General features: G+C 41.2%; 1 protein-coding gene and 1 long non-coding RNA gene across 8 annotated transcripts; one reads left to right on the top strand and one right to left on the bottom strand.

Annotated features, from left to right (window-relative positions):
- The first annotated feature begins 202 nt into the window (after positions 1–202).
- LOC119660727 (protein suppressor of sable-like) lies at positions 203–16595 on the top strand. Of its 7 annotated transcripts, none has more exons than XM_038069386.1 (11): positions 203–572; positions 3854–4462; positions 9613–9809; positions 9872–10294; positions 10736–11291; positions 11797–11964; positions 12041–12401; positions 12594–12910; positions 12972–13060; positions 13126–14211; positions 14318–16595. In XM_038069386.1, the coding sequence occupies exons 2-11, from the start codon at positions 3922–3924 to the stop codon at positions 15605–15607; spliced, it is 5028 nt and encodes a 1675-aa protein (XP_037925314.1). In that variant the 5' UTR covers positions 203–572; positions 3854–3921; the 3' UTR covers positions 15608–16595. The 7 variants fall into 7 exon arrangements, with proteins under 7 accessions (XP_037925314.1, XP_037925313.1, XP_037925308.1 ...); XM_038069385.1 differs by lacking the exon at positions 203–572 and adding an exon at positions 831–1212; XM_038069380.1 differs by lacking the exon at positions 203–572 and adding an exon at positions 831–1264.
- LOC119660728 lies at positions 16298–19205 on the bottom strand. Its single transcript, XR_005250471.1, has 2 exons — positions 19130–19205; positions 16298–16568 (listed from the first exon to the last, which is right to left on the bottom strand). It is a non-coding gene; the product is annotated as an uncharacterized LOC119660728 (long non-coding RNA).
- Between the last annotated feature and the right edge of the window lie 961 nt (positions 19206–20166).

The following is a 20166-nucleotide window of genomic DNA, read 5'->3' as shown; positions in this document are numbered from 1 at the left end:
TTCGGCAAGGATCAACTTCATGTGCCAGGTTCAGTTTATGAAGACGCCATGACGATATGATGACGCAAGGACTTGGTTACGTCACTGGCCGCCATTTCTCAGCGCCTGGTTTTCCTTTAGTCCTTGACATGTAGGGGGTGGATGATATCTGAACGCCGTATCTAATCCAGTCCGAGTTGCCGGCAGATGCGGTTGTGGATAGTTTTTTTTCATTTTTCTATTATAATTCTGTTCGCTATCACGTTTGATTAGTAGAAAGAGAACATTTTGAAGAAAGAAACTTTCAACCAGATAGTATCCATCTTTGGACATTTCTGCCGAGGAAATATCCTATTTTACGACGAATTGATTCAAGAAATTTTCATGGAAGACAAATTTAGGAAATACAGAAGAAGAAAATTCTAAGAAGTCCGATCTGCACATTGCTGAGAGGGGGACGAAGCCTGCCGCGCGTGCATAGTAGGGGTGCCGTGAACGACACGCACGCCGGTGGTTCCCCAGGCAAGAGGTTATATATCTACAAGTGAACGGCGTTCTGCCGAGGTCCGGACCACGACTCATACAAGGGAAATGTAAGGAAAATGCTTTAGTTTTCTACCCTTTTTTCTACCCTCCTTTATGTAAGTAATATTTTGCCATTTCATGATTTCATTGTATGCGATATGTACTGCAAAATGGCGACCAGGGTTGCCATTCATTTGTTTTTTTTCTGGTGGATTATGATTTCATGTGTTTGGATGACCGGATTTTAACTCTCAGAGGTCAATATTTTAGTACAATCTTGAGATTGCTCCCTTGGCTAAATACAACTTATGTAGTCCACTCTGCGCGAAGGGAGTGACGGGGGGAAGGTCGTTCCAGTATTTAATGCGCTTTCGCCAGCCATGTCCATGTTGGTGATATTGTGCGAGATACATAGCACGCACAAAGTAGATATTAAAGGAGGGACTTGTAGCGCAGCATGAGAGTATTCAGAGAGTCAGTCCTTCTCTATTGGGGCACGCTCGCGAACTAGACTTTCCCCATATTATCCAAAACAAGAGATAGAATCAACATGCTTGGTTATGTTACCCTCCAAGATTGAGTGCGCACAAACCAGATTTGTATCTTGTAAATATTACTAAAAAGGGAAATTACAAAAACACGAGATCTCTTCAAAGAGTTGGATAATGGTGTCAGGGATACTGTGATGAGGAGACGCAATTTCCCAAGGTTCTGATGTGTTCAATGTTTGTGAAAGTGAATCAGAAGATAGTGCACACATGTATGTGTTGTTATTTTTTTTTTTAATGAAATTTGCATGATTAGATAATATGTGACTTGATTCGATATCCTAATTGCTAAGTCTTGATTTCAAGAAAACAGGGAAAGCAAGGGGGAAGTTGTTTGCTTGCTTTTTTCTTTACTAACCGAGACATTATTTGCGCTAATCAGCTCTGAATATGCAACCAAATGGGTATCTACAAGTTGCATTAGCAAAAGATGGACATAGCCCCCTACATTTATAGCCATTGCATCAACGCTCGACCCCTCTTCGATCCTGAAGCTCTTAAGTATGGTTCCAAGTTTTTGCTACACTTTCCCAAGAATACACAATACCATGTAGACTCAGGAGAGAAAGGGGCACAAGTATTCGAAAATGTGGCCTCAACAATTGGTATTTGGTACCATGAAAAAAATACAGTACCGCTAAACTGTAAACTGAACCAACTGACTTAGTTTCGTTATCGATTTCGTGAGCTCTCAAGAGATTTTCAAAAAGATAGTTTCCTTTAAAACTATCAAAACACAGGTTTCTGGGGAATTTTGACCAACTTCCGTCATGCAAAATTGTGAGTTAGCATTGTATGTTTATGAAAGTCCGGAAATTTCCATCTCAAGTGTATGATTTCAAGAGTGACTCACTGTAGAAAATCTTTACTAGAAGTTGCTTTATATAATATAGTTGCCTGTGTTTGGCTGGGGTGAGTCTATTTATGTGGAACTGGTTTTCGGTATGAGACTGTTGCCTGCTCTTTCTTCTGTGTACCGCCTTTCTTTTCTATCCTACTGAATAACATGCTACCTCACAAGTTATATGACGCTTGAAGGGGGCAATTCAAGCTAATACGCTGGTCCGTCGTCGGCATATTCATACTCGAAGTTCCAAACTTTATTTGAACATTCCCAATCGCTCTCTCACCGTGAAAGATGGTGTTCTAAATATGTTTTGTATTCGAAAAAGGGAAACGCGTTTTTTTTTATTGAAACAAGAAAAATAGATTTTCTGGAAAATAATTTTTATCCAAGTAGAGAGAAAAAGAGAAAAAATTTTCAGTAGAAAATAATTAAAAATAATTTTAATAAGAAAGAGGAAAGTCAAATGCCACAATTATTTTTGCTACCGAGAAGAAATTAAAACAGTCCCCCCCAAAAAGCACGTAAGGCAAGCAACGAGACTTAACAAAATATTTTCTATTATTTTCTTTTTAAAAATTATTTACACGAGAACAAAAAATATTTAAAAATGGCTTCTTAAGGATGATAACGGCCGCAAAACAAATCGAAATAATAATATTGAAATTTATGAAAAAGAGTGTGTATGATAAAAGTGTGAATTCAACTGAATAATTTCTGCGAAATCTTCAATTTGTCATAGGAGCTTCGTTATTTTCCAGCATTGAATCTCGAATTTTCCACGCGGCCATATGGGGCCGCCATTTTTCGGCATTATTTCTTTAATTTTTTATTTTCAAAAATGTTTTCCTGGATTTTCTCGTCTGTCTTAATCCCACGAACAAACGGAGAAAGTTGGAAATGAGAAAGCAAATACAGACAAGCGCAACAAACCATGATAATAGTAAAAAAAAAAACAAATGTGTTCTGTAAAATCTCGCGACAAAAATGGCGGCCGAAATAGACGCGAAAGGGGACGCTGTTGGAGAGACGAATAGCAATTGGACAAGTATTATTCACGGTTTTGTTAGTATTTGAGCGCGCGATATCAATTCCGTATGACGTCATTATATGATTTTAACATTACTACGCCACAATCGTTTCTTATATTATCATGTTCGGCCTCCAATTTAATATTACTCATGACTGGTTGAGGAAAAAGATATGAAAGTGAGGGAAGATCACTAGCTAAAAATGGTGTTTTCCAGTAGTTTTTCATAAAGTAAATATGTGCTCTTGGTTTTCAATGGAAGCAACGTTACATTCGTTGATTTTGTGGCATTTTAAATCCATAAAACTTGTAAGAATAACGAAAATATGTGTAGATAAGCCCAAGATATGAATCATGAGTTTTCCACCAACCGGGATTATTGCGTAAATTTTATAGATTTTTTTTTTTATTTTAGGTCGAGCTGTACTTACTGTTTATGCATGTTCACTTCATGATTTTAGATTTTATTTAATTTCAGTAGGAATAGTTCATACTTCTATGATGGTTGCAAAGTTTTTCTGATATAATTGGTTCCGCGAGGCTTAGCCTTGTAATAGGTTATTTCAGTAACCTAGAGACTGGGTATTTCTATAATTAGAAAGTAATAAATAAGCCTCCTGAACACTAGCCAGAAAAAAGATTTGCTTTTAATATTTTATCTACTTTTAAAGCCCATGGAATAGATAACCTAAAATATCACAGTTCCCTTCGTTAATATATCTTTTTAGGTAGAGGACAATATTCACAATTCATGATTATTTTTTTTGGTTTTTTTTATGCTTCATAAAGCCTCTTTCTCTTATATCCTGACAATTAAAAAAGATAGTCTGTGAATATATGGCAACTGTATATCTTTGATCATATTATTACACTTGCATTGGTTCCCTTTCCAAACCCTCTACCTGAATCAGACCATTTTTATTACAGGCAAAGTAATAAAACCCAGATCTACACTATGAAGAGATCGATATGTTACCACCTATCAACCTGTTAATATGGACATCGAAAGAAATTCTGAGAAGCAATTATCATCTAATCCTGAAACGAATAATTCAAGTACAATAAATTCTCAAAACCTTAGTTATAAAACAAATCACTCAGAAGGGCTAGAGGAGACAAATTTAAAACAGCAATCAAAGCAAGACAATATGTCTTCCGATAAAATGGATCGAGAATTAGAATCTAAGGATAATGAAAAAGATGACGATGATCTTGAAGATGGTGAAATAGAAACAGATGATGATGATGATGAGCCTATTATTACATCTGTAACAGTACGTGATAGTAATCATGACGCCAAAACGAAATTTATAACTTCGTCTTCCCAAATATCAACAATAACACCAACAGCTCCTACTTCCAATAAAACATTTCCGAGCAAGACTGCAATAGGGGGTGGAGGAATTGGATCAGTAGGAGTAACATCAGCAACAGCTCTATCAACATCTGGAAATGGATCTCCAAAAATTGATAGTGATTTAACAATGCCTACATCGAAGAAAAGCAGTAAAATTCGACGAACGGATATTGTCGATGGTAAGTTTTATTTATTTAAATTATAATATTGATGGAGATTGCAGCCTTTTGTTAAGAATTGTGATGATAAAAATCAGAGGGGGACGGGGACATTATGCCACTGCTTCGAGGTGAATCAGCTTTTCGATCCGCACTAGAGATACTCCAGGACCTATTTTGCCCTTTCCTAGATATGCGCAACAATTTAATGAATAAAATGCAGATAAGATATGACTACAATGACGAAAAGCTAAATTTATGGTCACAATTGCATTACCCAAATTCTATACATTTCAATAACAAATCCAAGTGTGATCCTCCCTCACTCATTGCCAGACAATTGTGTTATTTGCAAAACACCATTCCATAAACTCACTAGAAAGCAAAGAAACTTATATTCCTCAGCTGTAAATTCAATAGTAGAGTTACAACTACTCAAATCTGCCATTAGCCAGTTTGGTGCTCCATTTTCAAGGTTTTGACCTTATTAGAATCGATTCATTGTCTGTCTGTCGCACGCATTTTTCTTACAAACAACTGTGTTGATTACCACAAAATGGTGGGCAGGCGGTAGCTCTGAACCCTCTCACGCATGCGGTGAATTACATTGCTGCACATGCAACTTAAAGGGGAGCGGGTTCCCATATACTCAAAACAGGTGTACAAAATTTTTCTTCACCGAATGTAGTCATCTGGGGTACAATATGAAAGGTCTTAATTAGTACTTTCCGATTCAGATCAGCTGGCTTTTAGCTTTGGCAGCTGGGGATTAGCTTTGGCATTGGTTGCAAAGGGGAGAAGTGCGGGGATCGAAAAAGGGGCAATTACTTCAAGGACCCACTCTCAGAAACTATCCAACCGAAAAATCTGAAAAAAAATTATGGTGGTCCGAGTAAATGGTATTTAGGACTCAAAATACTCTCCGTTGCGATATCTGCTCAAATAAAGTTAATAATAACATAATCGACGTGTGGTTCGTGGTGTTTTTAGCGAAAAGGTTTAAGGAATTAAAACGTAACACTGTCTCCGTCGCTAGTGGTAATTTTTTTATTAAGCAAATATCGATGTTTCGGGAATAATTTGTTCCTTTCTTCAGTGCACGGGTGTATACCTGTACAAAAATATCGATATTTGCCTAATAAAATAATCACTACTAGCGACAAAGATGGGTGTTAAGTTTTAAGTCCTTAATAATAGTATATTTTTATATTTTGAAAATTTACTGCGAACCTCCCTTAAGTTCAATCCTAGAAATCGTGCTATTATTAACAAAGTTATAGTAGACCAAGGTTGTTCCATTCGCGTCAAATAACTACTTGCTAAGAGATAAAACCTCAGCACCACGTCGAATTAAACGTCGAGTACAAGCCCCGGCTGATAGATTCGCGGCATAGATTACTTAATGTAATCCCCCCATTGTATGTAAAGGTGCAGAATCCCCAAGAACCGTATTTCCTTTTTAACAAAGCGACGCTCCAAATTGCGAGAATACCGAGTTTCCGTTGGAGCCGCTGGTGCAAACGCACTTTCCCTCCAGCGAGGAGGACTGTGAGTCAGAATCTCGCTTGGAGGGTTTGCGGCAACCCCAGCTGTGCGAGACTATCAAATCGGTAATTACCGGGGATAGGATCGGCTGGGCTATAAACAGCTTCTCCGCATACAAATCTCCAGGCCCAGATGGCATAATGCCAGTCATGCTACAGAAGCAGCAGGAAAGGGTTGTGCCGTGGGTTGTTGAGATTTACCGGAGCTGCATCATTTTAGGATACGTACCGCAGTCCTGGAGGCGCGCACGGTTGGTTTTCATACCGAAAGTGGGCAGGCGAGGTCATGAGTCCGCGAAGGACTTTCGGCCAATCAGCCTGACCTCTTTCGTGCTGAAGACCCTAGAACACGTCCTGGACATTCACTTAAGGACGATTATGGAGAGAACGCCTTTCTCTAAGTCCCAGCATGCCTACCTCAAAGGAAAATCCACAGAAACCGCCCTCCACGAGGTAATTGGCACGGTTGAGCGGTCGCTGCAGTACAAGCAGTATACCCTTGCTGCCTTCTTGGATATAGAAGGAGCTTTCAACAACGTCAGTACCAACGCCATCAAGGAAGCCTTGACCGGTATTGGATTGGAGGGGTATCTCACGCATTGGATTATATCCATGCTGAGTACCAGGATAATCCAGTCCGATCTGGGAGGCAACCACTTCACCAGAGCTGTGAACAGAGGCACGCCCCAGGGTGGTGCTATTTCACCGGTGCTCTGGTTAATAGTAATGGACAAAATTTTACGTACATTGGACAGCAGCGGGGTGAAGGTGGTGGCGTATGCCGACGACTTGGTGATATTAGTATCAAGGATGTTTCTGTCCATTATGCGTTGCGAAAGGTGTGCCTGTGGGCCGCAAGATGCGGACTCAGCATAAACCCAACCAAAACGCAACTGATGCTATTCACCACCAAGACAAGGATACCTGAATTCCATCTACCATCTGGTTCTTTCCTCTAATGTAAAGTATCTGGGTGTAATCCTGGATCCTAAGCTAAATTGGAGGTTGAACATAGAACTGAGGGTTGAGAAGGCCTGTATAGCCTTCTATGCCTGTAAGAGAACCTTTGCCAAGAAATGGGGTCTCCGGCCGAGGATGGTTCTCTGGATGTACACCGCTGTAGTGCGTCCGATCCTGACGTACGGCTCTATTGTATGGTGGCAGGCTTTAAGGAAGAAATACAATAGAACGAAGCTTAATAGGATTCAAAGAACCGCGTGTGCAGGTGCTACGGGGGCTCTGCAGTCCTGCCCGGCAGATGCTCTCAATGTACTCCTGCATCTCCTCCCCCTTGACCTCCACATCAAATATGTTGCAGCGTGCAGTGCCGTCAGACTACGTGAGTCCGGATGCTGGGCAGTGAAGTCCTACGGCCACAGCAACATTCTAGATGAAATACCTCGAGAAATCTGGACATCCCCCACGCAAGCTGAATTTCACGAGAAACTTTGCTGTGGACCTTCCAACCAGGGCAAAGTGGAAGACCGGCGGCGTGTTGCAAGACTATGACACGGTATTCTTTACGGACGGATCAAAGATGGCCTATGGAGTCGGCGCGGGGGTTTTCTCGAATACACACGTATGGTCTCCCAGGTTTCGCCAGTGTATTCCAGGCGGAAGTACTGGCGATATTGGAAGTCTGTCGATAGCTGGAGCGTGATTCGAGCCCCAAGCGTAACATAGCCATTCTGACCGACAGCCAAGCGGCCATCAAGGCCTTGTACTCAACGACGATATCTTCCCGGTTGGTGGGGCAGTGCAGAGACACGCTCAACCATCTGGGCGACACGCTCAAGATCACTCTCCTCTGGGTTCCCGGGCATAGGAACATAGAGGAGAATGAGCGGGCTGACGGATTGGCCAGGCAAGGCTCTGTTCTTGGCAGTCCCTCGGGGAATACAGTCGGTGTTCCGCTGGCGGCTGTCGGGGGCCGAGTCTACTCGCACTACCTAGCAGCCGCGGATTCCCATTTTATTCTAGGTTAGATGTCACAGTTAATCCATTTGGAATACGGTTCTTCTTCAAAGATTCATCAAACCCCTTTGAAAAGCTTGTTCCTGCATCTGATTAGAGACACTTTACCTTTCCCTCTTTATATTTTTCAACGAATGCTTTGCTCTCTTGAAAGCGTGACAGGCAACATATGATATTCTATTTTCCAAGTTTAAATCCTTCCGGGAATGGTCATGGCAAAGACAGAAATCTTCCCAAAAATTCACCAAGGGGGGGCCGCAAGGGGGATCAGCAATGACTTCCCAGCCAAATCCATCGATTAAGTCATTCATTTGTTGCGAGACATGCGCATTGTCGTGTTACAATCTTACGACTTCAATGAGTCCTCCCTTACGATGATTTTGGATAGCCCATCTGAGGTTTTTCTATGTCTCGCAATAACTTGTCAAGTTTATTGTGGAAAGATTCAGAAGCCTTAGAAATTTTAGCAGCCAATTGCCGGGTTGTGATCCGCCGATCTTCGAGCATGATTCGCTCAATCTCCGCCACAACTACGCCGGAGTTCGACCCCCCTCCCGCTCCGTTGTTCATCGTGGATGTCCGTGTGGCAGTCAGCAAACTCCCTAGACCATTTGCGGACATGTTGAATGATTATACACCTTTCCCCCATACACTTCACTTAACTGGCGATAAATTTCTATGGGTGGTAACTTTTTAGCGTGCAAAAATCGGATGACGACACGGATTTCGCATCTGCCGATGACAGCGATGGCGGTCAGGCCGGACGACTGTCAAGCCGGTAGTGACCGTCGCCAACGGGCGATTGTTGTTGGGATCGGTGGTGGGGGGAATCAAGGCGGTGGTGGGGGGAACCTTATTTGAAATAACCCTTGCAATATACTAAGGAACCAAATTTTGATCGTGGTTTGCAACGCAAATGTTGTGATACACGTGCTGTGGTAATTGTCCCGATTCCCCTACCACTGTACTTTGGAGGAGTAAATCGGAAACCTTGTACTCACACGAATCTTTTACACTTTTTATCTGTTCCGCTCGAAACGTCTCACCATAGTGTCAAAGCTCTTACTGTACATCCCACCCGGAAAGTCTATAAGGCACAATATCTATGGTAGAAAAAGAAGACGAGGCAGACCCTGCCTAAGATGGAGCGATGGCGTGGGTCAGGAGGCCAGACAGCTTTTAGGGATATCGAATTGGTGGACCTCGGTGCAAAGCCGGGATGTCTGGAGTTCCTTATTTAGGCAGGCCTAGACCGGATACCGGTTGTTGCGCCGTTGATGATGATGATGATGACTTTTCTGGAAGTGATCCACTTGACTCAAGAGATAGGGATGTGAACGTCACGTCACGCTACCCTCTTGACAATAGGGTTTGATCCTTAGCCAGCAATATATGGAAATCCTTCTTCTCCTTTCCTATTACTAACTTGCAGCAAATGCATTTACGATCTTCGAGAGACACCCTCTTTCCGTTTTGATGGTTAAGTGATATGCCAGGCTACAACTCTTATTTCATGGCAAATAGAGTTAGGATTAAAATTGGTGACAACATTATAGGGAGAGGTGTCCTATAATGCCTCTACACGCCTCCAGAAATTGGTGAACAGGAGACAGAGTATTCATTCTTATTTTTTTTCCCCATTTAATTTCACAGATGACTGGGCTGGAAATATAGAGAACGCTATTGCTGCGGCCCTAAAAAAGGATGGCATTGAGCCACCAATGCCAAAACTTTCGAAAAATATCAGTGGAAATATGGATATTTATGATAAGTCCGATAAAAATGACTATGTGGAGGATATAAGGCGAGCACGTAAGCGTAAGAAACGAGAGGAAAGAGAGAATAAAAAGGTGAGTAATTTCCCAAACGAAAGTCTAAGCTTCTATAGTAAATTGCTTTTTCCCGATTCCAGTCAAAAAGGATGAAAATTCTGGACACAGATCATTATGATGATATGATGAAAATGACCGATGAAATTGATGAAGATGAAATGGTTTGCGTACGTGGCGGTAGTCCATCTATAACTCGAACTAGCGGTTTTATACCACATCATGATCATCATCATGGTCACCATCACCATCGTCGTTCACCAACTATATCTGTTAATAGCGAGGATAGCTTCCAGTCATCATATGATAGTTATGATTCAGGTGATAATCGAAAAATGAGCTTCGATGATCGTAGACAATCGCGTCGTAATAAAGATAGAAGAAATCGAGGTGGTAGCCAGACAGTAGGAAGTGGCGCAGGTAGAGGCGGTGGAGCTGGAAAACGTCGTAATCGCCACGATTCGGATGGTGTATGTATTATGAACATGAGGGGTCATTGTAATGATGTAAATTTATATTGCTTTATATAATTGTCTAGTTTCTAATTTGCATGCTTCAGAGCAGTTTGATTTCCAACTATTTCTGGATCATAGACTCAAAGTGAAGCTAGTTGGGAGTCAAATTATCTGGAATTGTGTACTGTGGCCGAGTAATTTCAATTCGTTTTTTTATTAAACATGTCTTGGAGTATAGACCGGCTTCCTAGCTGTTGCTTTTAATATTTGATGTTTGGTCTACAGCTATGAGGTCGACGTCTACACAGGCTCTCGTATTATGACCTGATTTTGAACCTTGTGCTGAATTCATAGTAATATCTACTCGAGCCGATGTCCGATTAGTTCTTGAACATTAACATTACTTCAAGTTAACTGACCATAACTCAAAGAACATTTCAACATTCCAGTACATGCCTCTAAATCATAGTTGTTTTTCCTCTACCCCTACAGGGAGATGATTGTTCACGATCCCATGATGCCCGGGCACCTCGCAAACTTGAACTATGTAAATTTTATCTGATGAATTGTTGCGCTAAAAAAGACAAGTGTTCTTATATGCACGCCGATTTCCCATGTAAATACTATTATCTGGGAATGGAATGTGTATATAAAAGTGAATGTAAATTCTCCCATGGTGATCCTTTAACCGAACAATTAAAGAACATTCTATTAAAACATATTGAAACTGCACCAAAGGAAATTCTTGGAAATTTCCGACGTATAAGCCGTGAAGCAGCGACAAATCAACTCTTAGCCACTCATGCCAAATTATGTGCAGAGAAGGGTATTGAAAATACCTTTGATTTGCCATCATCACCACAATCATCATCAGGTTTAATAATGCAATCATCATCTTCGTTTGGACGTCAATCACGCTCGCCTGCACCATTATCACAATCGTTTGGTCGACAATCACGTTCACCGTCCGATAGTAACAGAGGTAGTGGAAATCCATTTGCAAGTTCGAATGTATCATCGCAACCTATGTATCCGAGCAATGATGAAGGTAAGATTAATTTAAGTAGATTTAGCACCTTAGGGGCTAGGGTTTTCCAAGAAGCTTTGGTTTCCCAATAGGTTTCAAGAAGATCTAAATCGCCAAGTGAGTGTGGATCTTACAGAAGCTCTAGATATTTTAGATGATTTCCTAGTCAACCATATTTTCCCAGAAAATCGAATGCCCCCCGAAGGTCTGCTCTCAAGAGATGCAATCTTCCTAATGAGTTCAAACCTCGCAGTAGCCTTAGTTTTCCTAGAGAGTCAAAATATATATTAAGTCACGCCCTCCTAATGGATCTAACGCTCGCAGTAGGTTTAGCTACCCCAGTAGAAATACTTTTAGTGTGTCCAGTTGTCTCCGATAGTTACGACAAGACTTTGAACAATGAATCATTCCTGACCTGATATATCAGCGAAAAAAAATAGAGCGAATCGGAATGAAATTCTTAATAGCACAAAGCAACTTATATAACCTCTCATTCATACCTTAATCTCTTCAATAAAATCCACAGAAGACTGGGATAAAGACGATAGGGACAAGGCAGCATCAACAAGTAATAATTCAACAAACAATCTAAGCTTCAGTTCTTCGAACAAATCAGCTGACAAACCAAGAAAATCTCGATGGCGAGATTTTTCCGGATCTCAATCCAGCACGAGTGGTAGTCAACCTACCTCAGGTAGCTCACATACAATTTTTCAAACAGCATAATCCCTCATAACAAACTACTTCTATTTTGTTTATTCTAACAACAGTCGCAGCGTCTGATATTCTGAGTTTGAAAAACTTAAAGGGTGTCATCACGCCTGAACAAATCGAGCGGCTTGAAGCTATCGGCATCGAGAACTTGGAACAGATCAGTCAACTGACTGTGGCACAGTTGAATAGTGTTGGCCTAACGATCAGCCAAATCAATGAGATTCAGCTTAATGCGATGAATATACAGAAGTTAGGTCTCATCTCCCAGAGCGCATCAGCTACGACAACAACAGCATCTACATCATCAGTACTCCCGTCATCAGCAAATCTCAGTCAGAATAGTTCTACCAGCAATTTGAGTTCAACCATAGCAGCTACACATTCTTCAAGCGTTTTCAATGATGACAGTCAGTCTGTGTAAGTATGGATGTTAGCAAAAAATTACTGCCTCCAGAGTAGTGAAAATATATCCAATAATCTATCTCACCTAGCTTATATCTAAGCTAACTACCAGCAAATTGACTCTGGAACTATGACCCATCTTTTAAATTAAAAAGAAACCTATCCTTCCTAGGATTTACGATGCTTCTCTTTATTTTCACCCTACAGCAGCCAAGATGTTGATATGAGATTTTTAGTTGGTGCAGTTCAAGCCTCAGGAACATCGAAGCAAGCATCGGGATCAACAGTTACTACAAATGTTAACAGTCAGTTAGCTCCACTATCAAGCCAAATAACAGAGTCTTCCACAACGTCATCGATCGTGGGGGGATCCCAGTTACAAGATTTAGATATTGCGTCGCCAGAACCCACGCCAAATTCCGGTAAAATTGGCACAAATTGCAGTAATACCATGGATTTCTCACAATACCTCAAGGATTCCAACTTAAAAGATGCAGATAAAACCGATTTCAATGATTTACTTAGTGAGTATTGGGCGTGTACATAAATTGAGGGTTAGTATTTAATGTTATATTTACTTTTCAGAAGAGGATAAGGAGGATGACGATCCCTCAAACGAAGATGAGCCAGAACTACTTATCGATGAGTCCCGATATAACGGCAGTGATGATGAAGTAATGTATTAAGTTTTCATATTTCAGAGCATCCCCCTTTATTTTTTATCTACTTTTCCCAACAGTCCGGGATTGCCTCACCGCCGAAACCGATACCTCGTAGTGTTTTCACAACAAAAGGTGAGGATGATGACGATTGGGATGATGATGGAGACATCCCAGCAGCATCGACCACCCAGCATAATACAAGTGATTATCGCAAAGAAGACAGTGATAGTAATTATCGTAAAGAAGATGCCGATCAATGGCAGGAAAATAGCAATGATCGATGGCAATCAAATGAAGATAATACGTCATGGCAAAAGAGCAATAATACTCGATGGCAACAGGGACAGCAGGATTTCAATAATGAAAGAGGCAAAATGCGTTGGCAACAAAACAAAACTGATTCGTGGATGGATAGCAAAGACGATTTCCCGTGGCAGAAAAAAACTAATTCACCCTCGGATTTCTATGGAGGAGCTGCCAATAATAGTCGAAATGATCGTAGTGATTATTCCGGATTCAATAGCAACAGCTCGTCTCGTCGCGATGACTATTATGGAGGTCGAAACCAGCAGCGCAATGACCCTCGCAACAAGACTGGATCGTCTTATGAGGACAAGGACTCATTCTATGACCGCAGCAGTAGTAGTATGGCTTCAGGACAGTTCCGTGATCCACGTTTAGGTGGTGGTGGTGGTAGTTTGGACGATCGAAGGAACTTCACTCCAAATCAAACGAAATCAACGAAACCAGTTGATAACTACGAGGGAGATTGGGACGCGGATGAAGACAATGTTAAAGCTGGAGATCATCTCGATACAACTACCAGATCGTCAATTTCGGAAGAGTCATCTTCGATGGCGGTCATCCAGCAGGATGTAATACCGAGTGTGATTCGTGAGCCTTCACCACCGCCCAAATACCAAAGGGCGAGTATTTATGATGGTGCCGCTATAGGGAGTGGCGATGATGATGAGGAGAATAGTCGCGGTGGAGCTGATGATGATGATCGAGAATACTCAGGCGATCGTGATATGCGTGTGTCATCATTCTTAGAATCCGGAGATATAGACCTGCGACTACCTTTTAAGCCTGTTATGACAAATTATACTCCCGCGACGGAAATCGATGGTTCGATAGCATCTCATGCTCCAATACCGTACAAGGTAAGTTTCTAGGTGTATGGTTATGTGATAGAAAGTAGTCTCATTTGTCTGATTTAGCCTTCAAACAATATTTCCTTTTTTTCTTCCGCTCTCTATCCACTAACAGGTCTACGAGGTATCAATTCCTAAACCTGATTATAGTGAAATACGACGAACTATGACAGTCACAGAGAAAACATTAGATCCTCGACTTCGACGCATCTTTTGCTTAAAAGAACCAATTGGTGATCAGTTTGGAACTGATAGTGATATGTTGAGATCACCACCACATACAGCACCACCACTGCTTCTTGGATCTATACAGAAATCTACGCCAGATCCTATAGATAAAACTAACGTAGGCATTTCTATCGGTGGTCCACGATTGGATCCCAGACGACGCAAAGAGAATGCCGATGGCAGTGGTGCATCCTCATTGCTATCTAAACCGGTCGGACAAAGCCAAACAAGTGGCTCAGGATTAGGGCAAAACGTTGATATTCGAATGCTGTTGCAAAAATCTGTTTGGTACAAAAATTTGAACTCCAAGTTCAAGATTATGGTCAACCAGCAGTTGGCGCTAGTTTCAACTGAATTGAAAAAATTCCACCAAGATCCTAATCCGGATAAGGTTTTTGATATGAACTTTTTAGCGACTAATCAGTATCTACAGCAGGTGCTAACCAATTTGGGAATTTTCATTGATAGTAACGGCCAGATATTGCAGTTGGATGCTGAGAATGAGGACCCAATTATGGGAGGAGCACCCGTTCCTGGACCTGGTATGTTAATGCCAGGCGGTAACATACATATGGAGTCGATACCACCATTAACTGGTATGGGAGGCATGGATTTCATGCGACCGTCACAACCACCCCATATGGGACCGATGAATCCACAATTTATGAACCCGCCAGGCATGATGCATTCATTCCCACCACGATTTGGCGGTGATGTTCGTACAGGATTACTAGGTGTTCAGCCCCCACCTAAATTCAATCCATTTGGAGGCAATCCTCATATACCATTCCATGGCGGGATGGATGATTATGGTGGTGATCAACATCAGGTTGGTGGAAATAATCCATTCGAACAAGGCGGAGTTAACGATATGCCTGGCGGTGGCGGCGGCGGAAACAAATTCTATGGAGGCTCAGATCGACCGTCTTCTGGTGGTGGTAATCGCGGCGGTGGTCGCAATTTCCGACAAGGTGGGGGAGGAAATCCCCGAAACGATCGATGGTCAGGTGGTAATCAGGGCCGAAATAATCAAGGTCGAAATCGTAATTATGATAATCGCAGTGGAGGAAGTGGGGGCGGTGGCAACAGTGGGAATGATCGCGGTAATAACGATCGTGATAGTATCAGACGAGACGCACCAGTACAGCAAGAGGAAGAAGAAGATAATTGGGACTAGAAGTCCTGATAAGAAAAACAAAAAAATCGAAGAAGCCGAAAGAGTAAATGGACTGAAAATTTTGGTAAGAAGTTAGGTGTTTAGATTGGTTCAGAGGTTTGCAAAATTCAAGAAACGCAGTTTAGTTTGAGCTGTCGATAGTGCTCAATGACGTCCTTAAGATTTTGTTTCATATTAAAATTCATGGATCAATTAATGTCGGGGGGAGGGAAGCAATTGATTCTCTCCAATGCTAAGTAGAAAATGTTGAAATGTATCTTTCATTTCAAATTGAGACAGTCAAGCATAATTAGATGCGCAATTCAACTGGTTATCGAACCAATCGATTATTCTGTATTTGTTTTACTTAGTTTGTTACGTCAAAGGAGATGCGTTTCTCTTATTTTTCACTAATGAAAGCAGGCAAGGTATTTTTTTTGAGAAGAAGGAAAGGTATTTAAGTTCTTCTATGAGACATGTGATTTCTCTTTTTATTTATAAGAAGTTTCTTTGCTGGATATTTATGAAATCATAATGTAATTAACCATGTACATATTAGAGATGTATTTTAATTTATTTATGAATGGTATGCAAAACGTCCGTTATATGGATACCATCCATTAACCATTCACTTCATATGTAAACAAAATGAACAAATAATCCTTTATATCGAATATTATATCCAACAACCAATTTAAAAAAAGAAAAACAAACAAAAAGCTGAATTTAATTAGATTTTCAGAAAATAGAATTAATAAAAAAATGTATGTAATACCTGTAGGTATTTCCGTAGGGTGCGAATTCAGGCTCCATACTAGGTTTAAACATTGCTAACTTTATATAACATTTATTCACTTCTTTTGAAAGTCAGAAGGTAAATAGTTGTAGTGCAGTAAGGACTTTGCTGTAAAAATTATTTCATGCGAAAACACTATGAAGGGTAGTTTTATGACACCGTTCCCCTTTTTTTTCATCTTTTTACCTGAAAAATAAAAAGAAAAAGGAAATACATGCGTATTGTATCAAAAGAAAAGAAAATTTGGAAAATGAATTATATGATTTTTTTACAACAACCAATCAGAGGGAAAGAAATAATATAATTACAGTTTTAGCAAGAGCCAAGTAGAAGGGATGAAAATGCTTGCGATGAAGCGTTTTGAATGATGGATGCTTATCGTATTTGATTTTTACTTTTTTTTGCGGTTAGAGTATCATCGCTTTTGATAATTTCTAAGGATAGGTTTTTTCAAAAAGCGGATGTGAATGGTTCGCTCGTTATTTTAGCGAGTCCTATTCTTTCCACACTAGTTCCTAGTTGTAAATATGAAAATACACTTTTTTAACTCATAATTTGTTTACCATCATATCCGATAGTCCGTAATCAAGCTATTCAACTCTGTTTTGAACAACTAATCCAGGATAAGAATTGTATTTGTATTAACGAATCAACAAATAAGTGAATTACAAAAAGGACTCTTCCAGTGAAACTATTCTTCTAGAGAATAATTTTGAAACCACTTTCTTTTATGTGATGAAACGCACCCAACTTACTTTCCAGATATACTTCTTTAGCCAACAACACTAGGAAACATTGGAAAAACTAAGGAATTACATATTTTCATGATTTTCAGCTGCAGACAAAAGGAGAAATGCAAGCAATCAACAACTCCTCAACACTGAAAATGCTATGACAAAAACCAAACCTCCCACTTATGGTCGCAAAATTATTATTCAAATGTTTCTGGCAACCGAAACAGGACAATATGATTGGAGAATTTCATTTTTTTTTTCTTGTGTTGTTGAGAACAGCATGGTCCAGAAATATTTGTTAGTGGCAAATCTGTGACATGGCCGACATTTTTATTCATGCTTTTTTTAGGTAACCAGCAAACGGATGAGTGAAAAATAAGGAAAATGAAAAAAAACAAAACGCCAAAAACATGCCTTAGCACACAATGCAATGAGCCAAATATCAATGCTTTGAAAAAAATGACGCTGAACTTGATGATGCGTAAAATTATGAAAAGAAAAACTATGATTTCAGGATTTGTTAAATGTATGTATGCTTCGATTATAAAGAAGAACAATTATAAAGGTAAGTACAATGATATTCCGGGCGATAACCTCTACTGTACTTCGACATCACATTAGTTTTGTGATGAAATGATGAGAAGCTTCGCTTTTCCCTCCTAGCATTCATAGGACTAATTCCTGTGGAAGCAACCAAGTCTTGTTCTGCTTCCTGACAAGATAATCAACGCAAATACTGATAATTGTAAAAGGAAACTAATCGCAAAGTAACCACCCTATATCTGCCTTTGTGATGCCCTATGCGAACTGCAGGCACCAAGGAAGCGTCACCTAAATCCGTTTTCACGAATTAAACCTGTTGCCGGAATCAAATCCAAAAAAGTACACACGGTGAGCTCCTTATCTTACACAAATTATGCTGATGGTTATGGTTGAACCTTGGTAATAGGGAAATGCCGAATCGTGAAAAGAAAATCTGAGCCGAGGGGTGAGAGATGTACCTACCCCTTCCCCCTACCCCTTTGCAGTCGGCCCAAAACAAGAAACCTAGGAGAGGGATTACTTCTTCTTTTTCGACGAACCGGTGATATTATCCTTGGAAGCACACCTACAAACGTACAGAATAAAAATATAATTTAGTCCGAGCCTAAGGTCCTCCTTCGAAGAATTTTTGGCCCCCTACATGAGGATAGACGATTGCGTAGCCTACATAACGATGAAATCCATGAGCGATACCATGACCGTCAGGTTATGGATAAAATTCGGCTCAATAGGTTACGGTGGGCTGGTCACGTAATCCGTATGGATGAGGATAATCCAGCTCGAAAAGTCTATAAGGGCGATATCTATGGTAGAGAAAGAAGAAGAGGCAAACCCTGCCTAAGATGGAGCGATTTAGGCAGGCCTAGACCGGATACCGGTTATTGCGCCGCTATTTCCAGAAATTCGGTTATTTCGTTGGGTTTCACTTCGGTGAAATACGTAACATTTTGTGCCGCTCTGATAATAGCTATTAGTTTCTCTGGTATCCCCCTCCTGCGTAGAGCATGCCATAAACACTCCCTGTTCCCACTATCAAAAGCTTTCTCGAAATCGATGAAGAGCAGGTGCAGCAAAGATCAAAACTCCACGCACCGTCCTAAAATGATCCGTAAGGTTTTGATGTGGTTAATGGAGGAAGATCCAGAGCGGAAACCAACCTACTCTCTGTCGATCAAGCTTACGAGATCGCAAATACCCCTCCAACTGTCAGTCTCCAAACGGATGCCGTTCTGTGGAATCTTGACGATGATCCCCCCCTTTCCACTCTCTGGGAAACGTTTTGAATTTTCCCGAAATTTCTGGGCGAGTGGAAGTAGCTCTAGTAGATCTACAGTAACTGCAGGTGCAGCGGGGAGACTGCCAAACCCAGCAGTTTTACTTCATTTCAATGCATTGATTGCCGAAATGATTTCCCTTCTGCGTGGAGGAACAACGTGGAGGCCATTTCATCTACAAGAGAAGGAATCTCACCGGATGCGATGCGGTCAAGAACCGTGGTGAAGTCTTATTTCCTACAATTCAGTTGCCCGTCATCGTGGATGAGAAGCCACAGGGCCATCGAAAGATTTGCGACCACATGCAAGTTCTTACTTTTGAACTTATTGCGTTCGGCGGCATCTCCTACTTTCCTGACTAGCGCAACAGCAAATTTCCTTTTGTTAAGACATACACTACGCTGAACTTCCCGGGATCTAGCACGGTATCAGAATTCACGTGCGTGACATGGAGATTAACATAGGCCTTGGAACTCCTCCGTCCATCGATCCACTTGCACAATCAAAGAGAGAGGGAGGCTAGCACCCGAGAAAAGAGCATTTTTGATGGTGGCCCAATAATCATCGATATTCTCAGTTTAACTGCCGCCCGATCCGCAATATTGCTCTCTGACTCTCTTCGACAGCTGGATGATAGAAGCGATTGATATTGAATCGCAGCTCCCCACCCCGCGAGAAGTAGTGGCCCTTTTCGAGGCTGATGTCAGCGCCTCTCTGAGACAATTCCTAAATCCACTGTTTATCGCGAAGTAGGCGACCTAATTACTCTTGCGGGGTCGGTCGATTGATAACTGACATTGTTGGCAGACTCTGTGTTCGAAAAACGTGTGAACAATGACCAGGCGGTAGAAGTTGTAGAAATCCACAAACCTTCCACACTTATCGTTACGGTCGCCAAGATCGTGGCGAGCAAGGTGTTGCCAGAGCCCATCTAGGCCACTTTGTGGTAGCCGTTAAAAGCAACCCGCTACAGGATTCGCCTCCGCTACCATCTGACTTTCAACCCGCAAACGCACATTGGAAGAGGAGTACTCTCGTAGGCCTAGAATGTCCAGTTTATATCGCTCAAATTGGGGAAATCGAGCATTCTGTGGACCCTCGCCACCGTTGTTGAGAAGCGTGCACACACTCCACAAACCAGTTATAGTCCGGTTTCGAAAGCCAAAGGTCGTAGCCGTGAGGTCGGTCCCTATCCAAGGCGTTGCAGCAGCAATAAAGTTTCGAAATTTGCAA

This window comes from Hermetia illucens, chromosome 7 (genome assembly GCF_905115235.1).
Source record: "Hermetia illucens chromosome 7, iHerIll2.2.curated.20191125, whole genome shotgun sequence".
NCBI classification, from domain to species: domain Eukaryota; kingdom Metazoa; phylum Arthropoda; class Insecta; order Diptera; family Stratiomyidae; genus Hermetia; species Hermetia illucens.
Note: the sequence above shows the minus strand (reverse complement) of the source record. Positions and strands in the feature narration are given on the sequence as shown.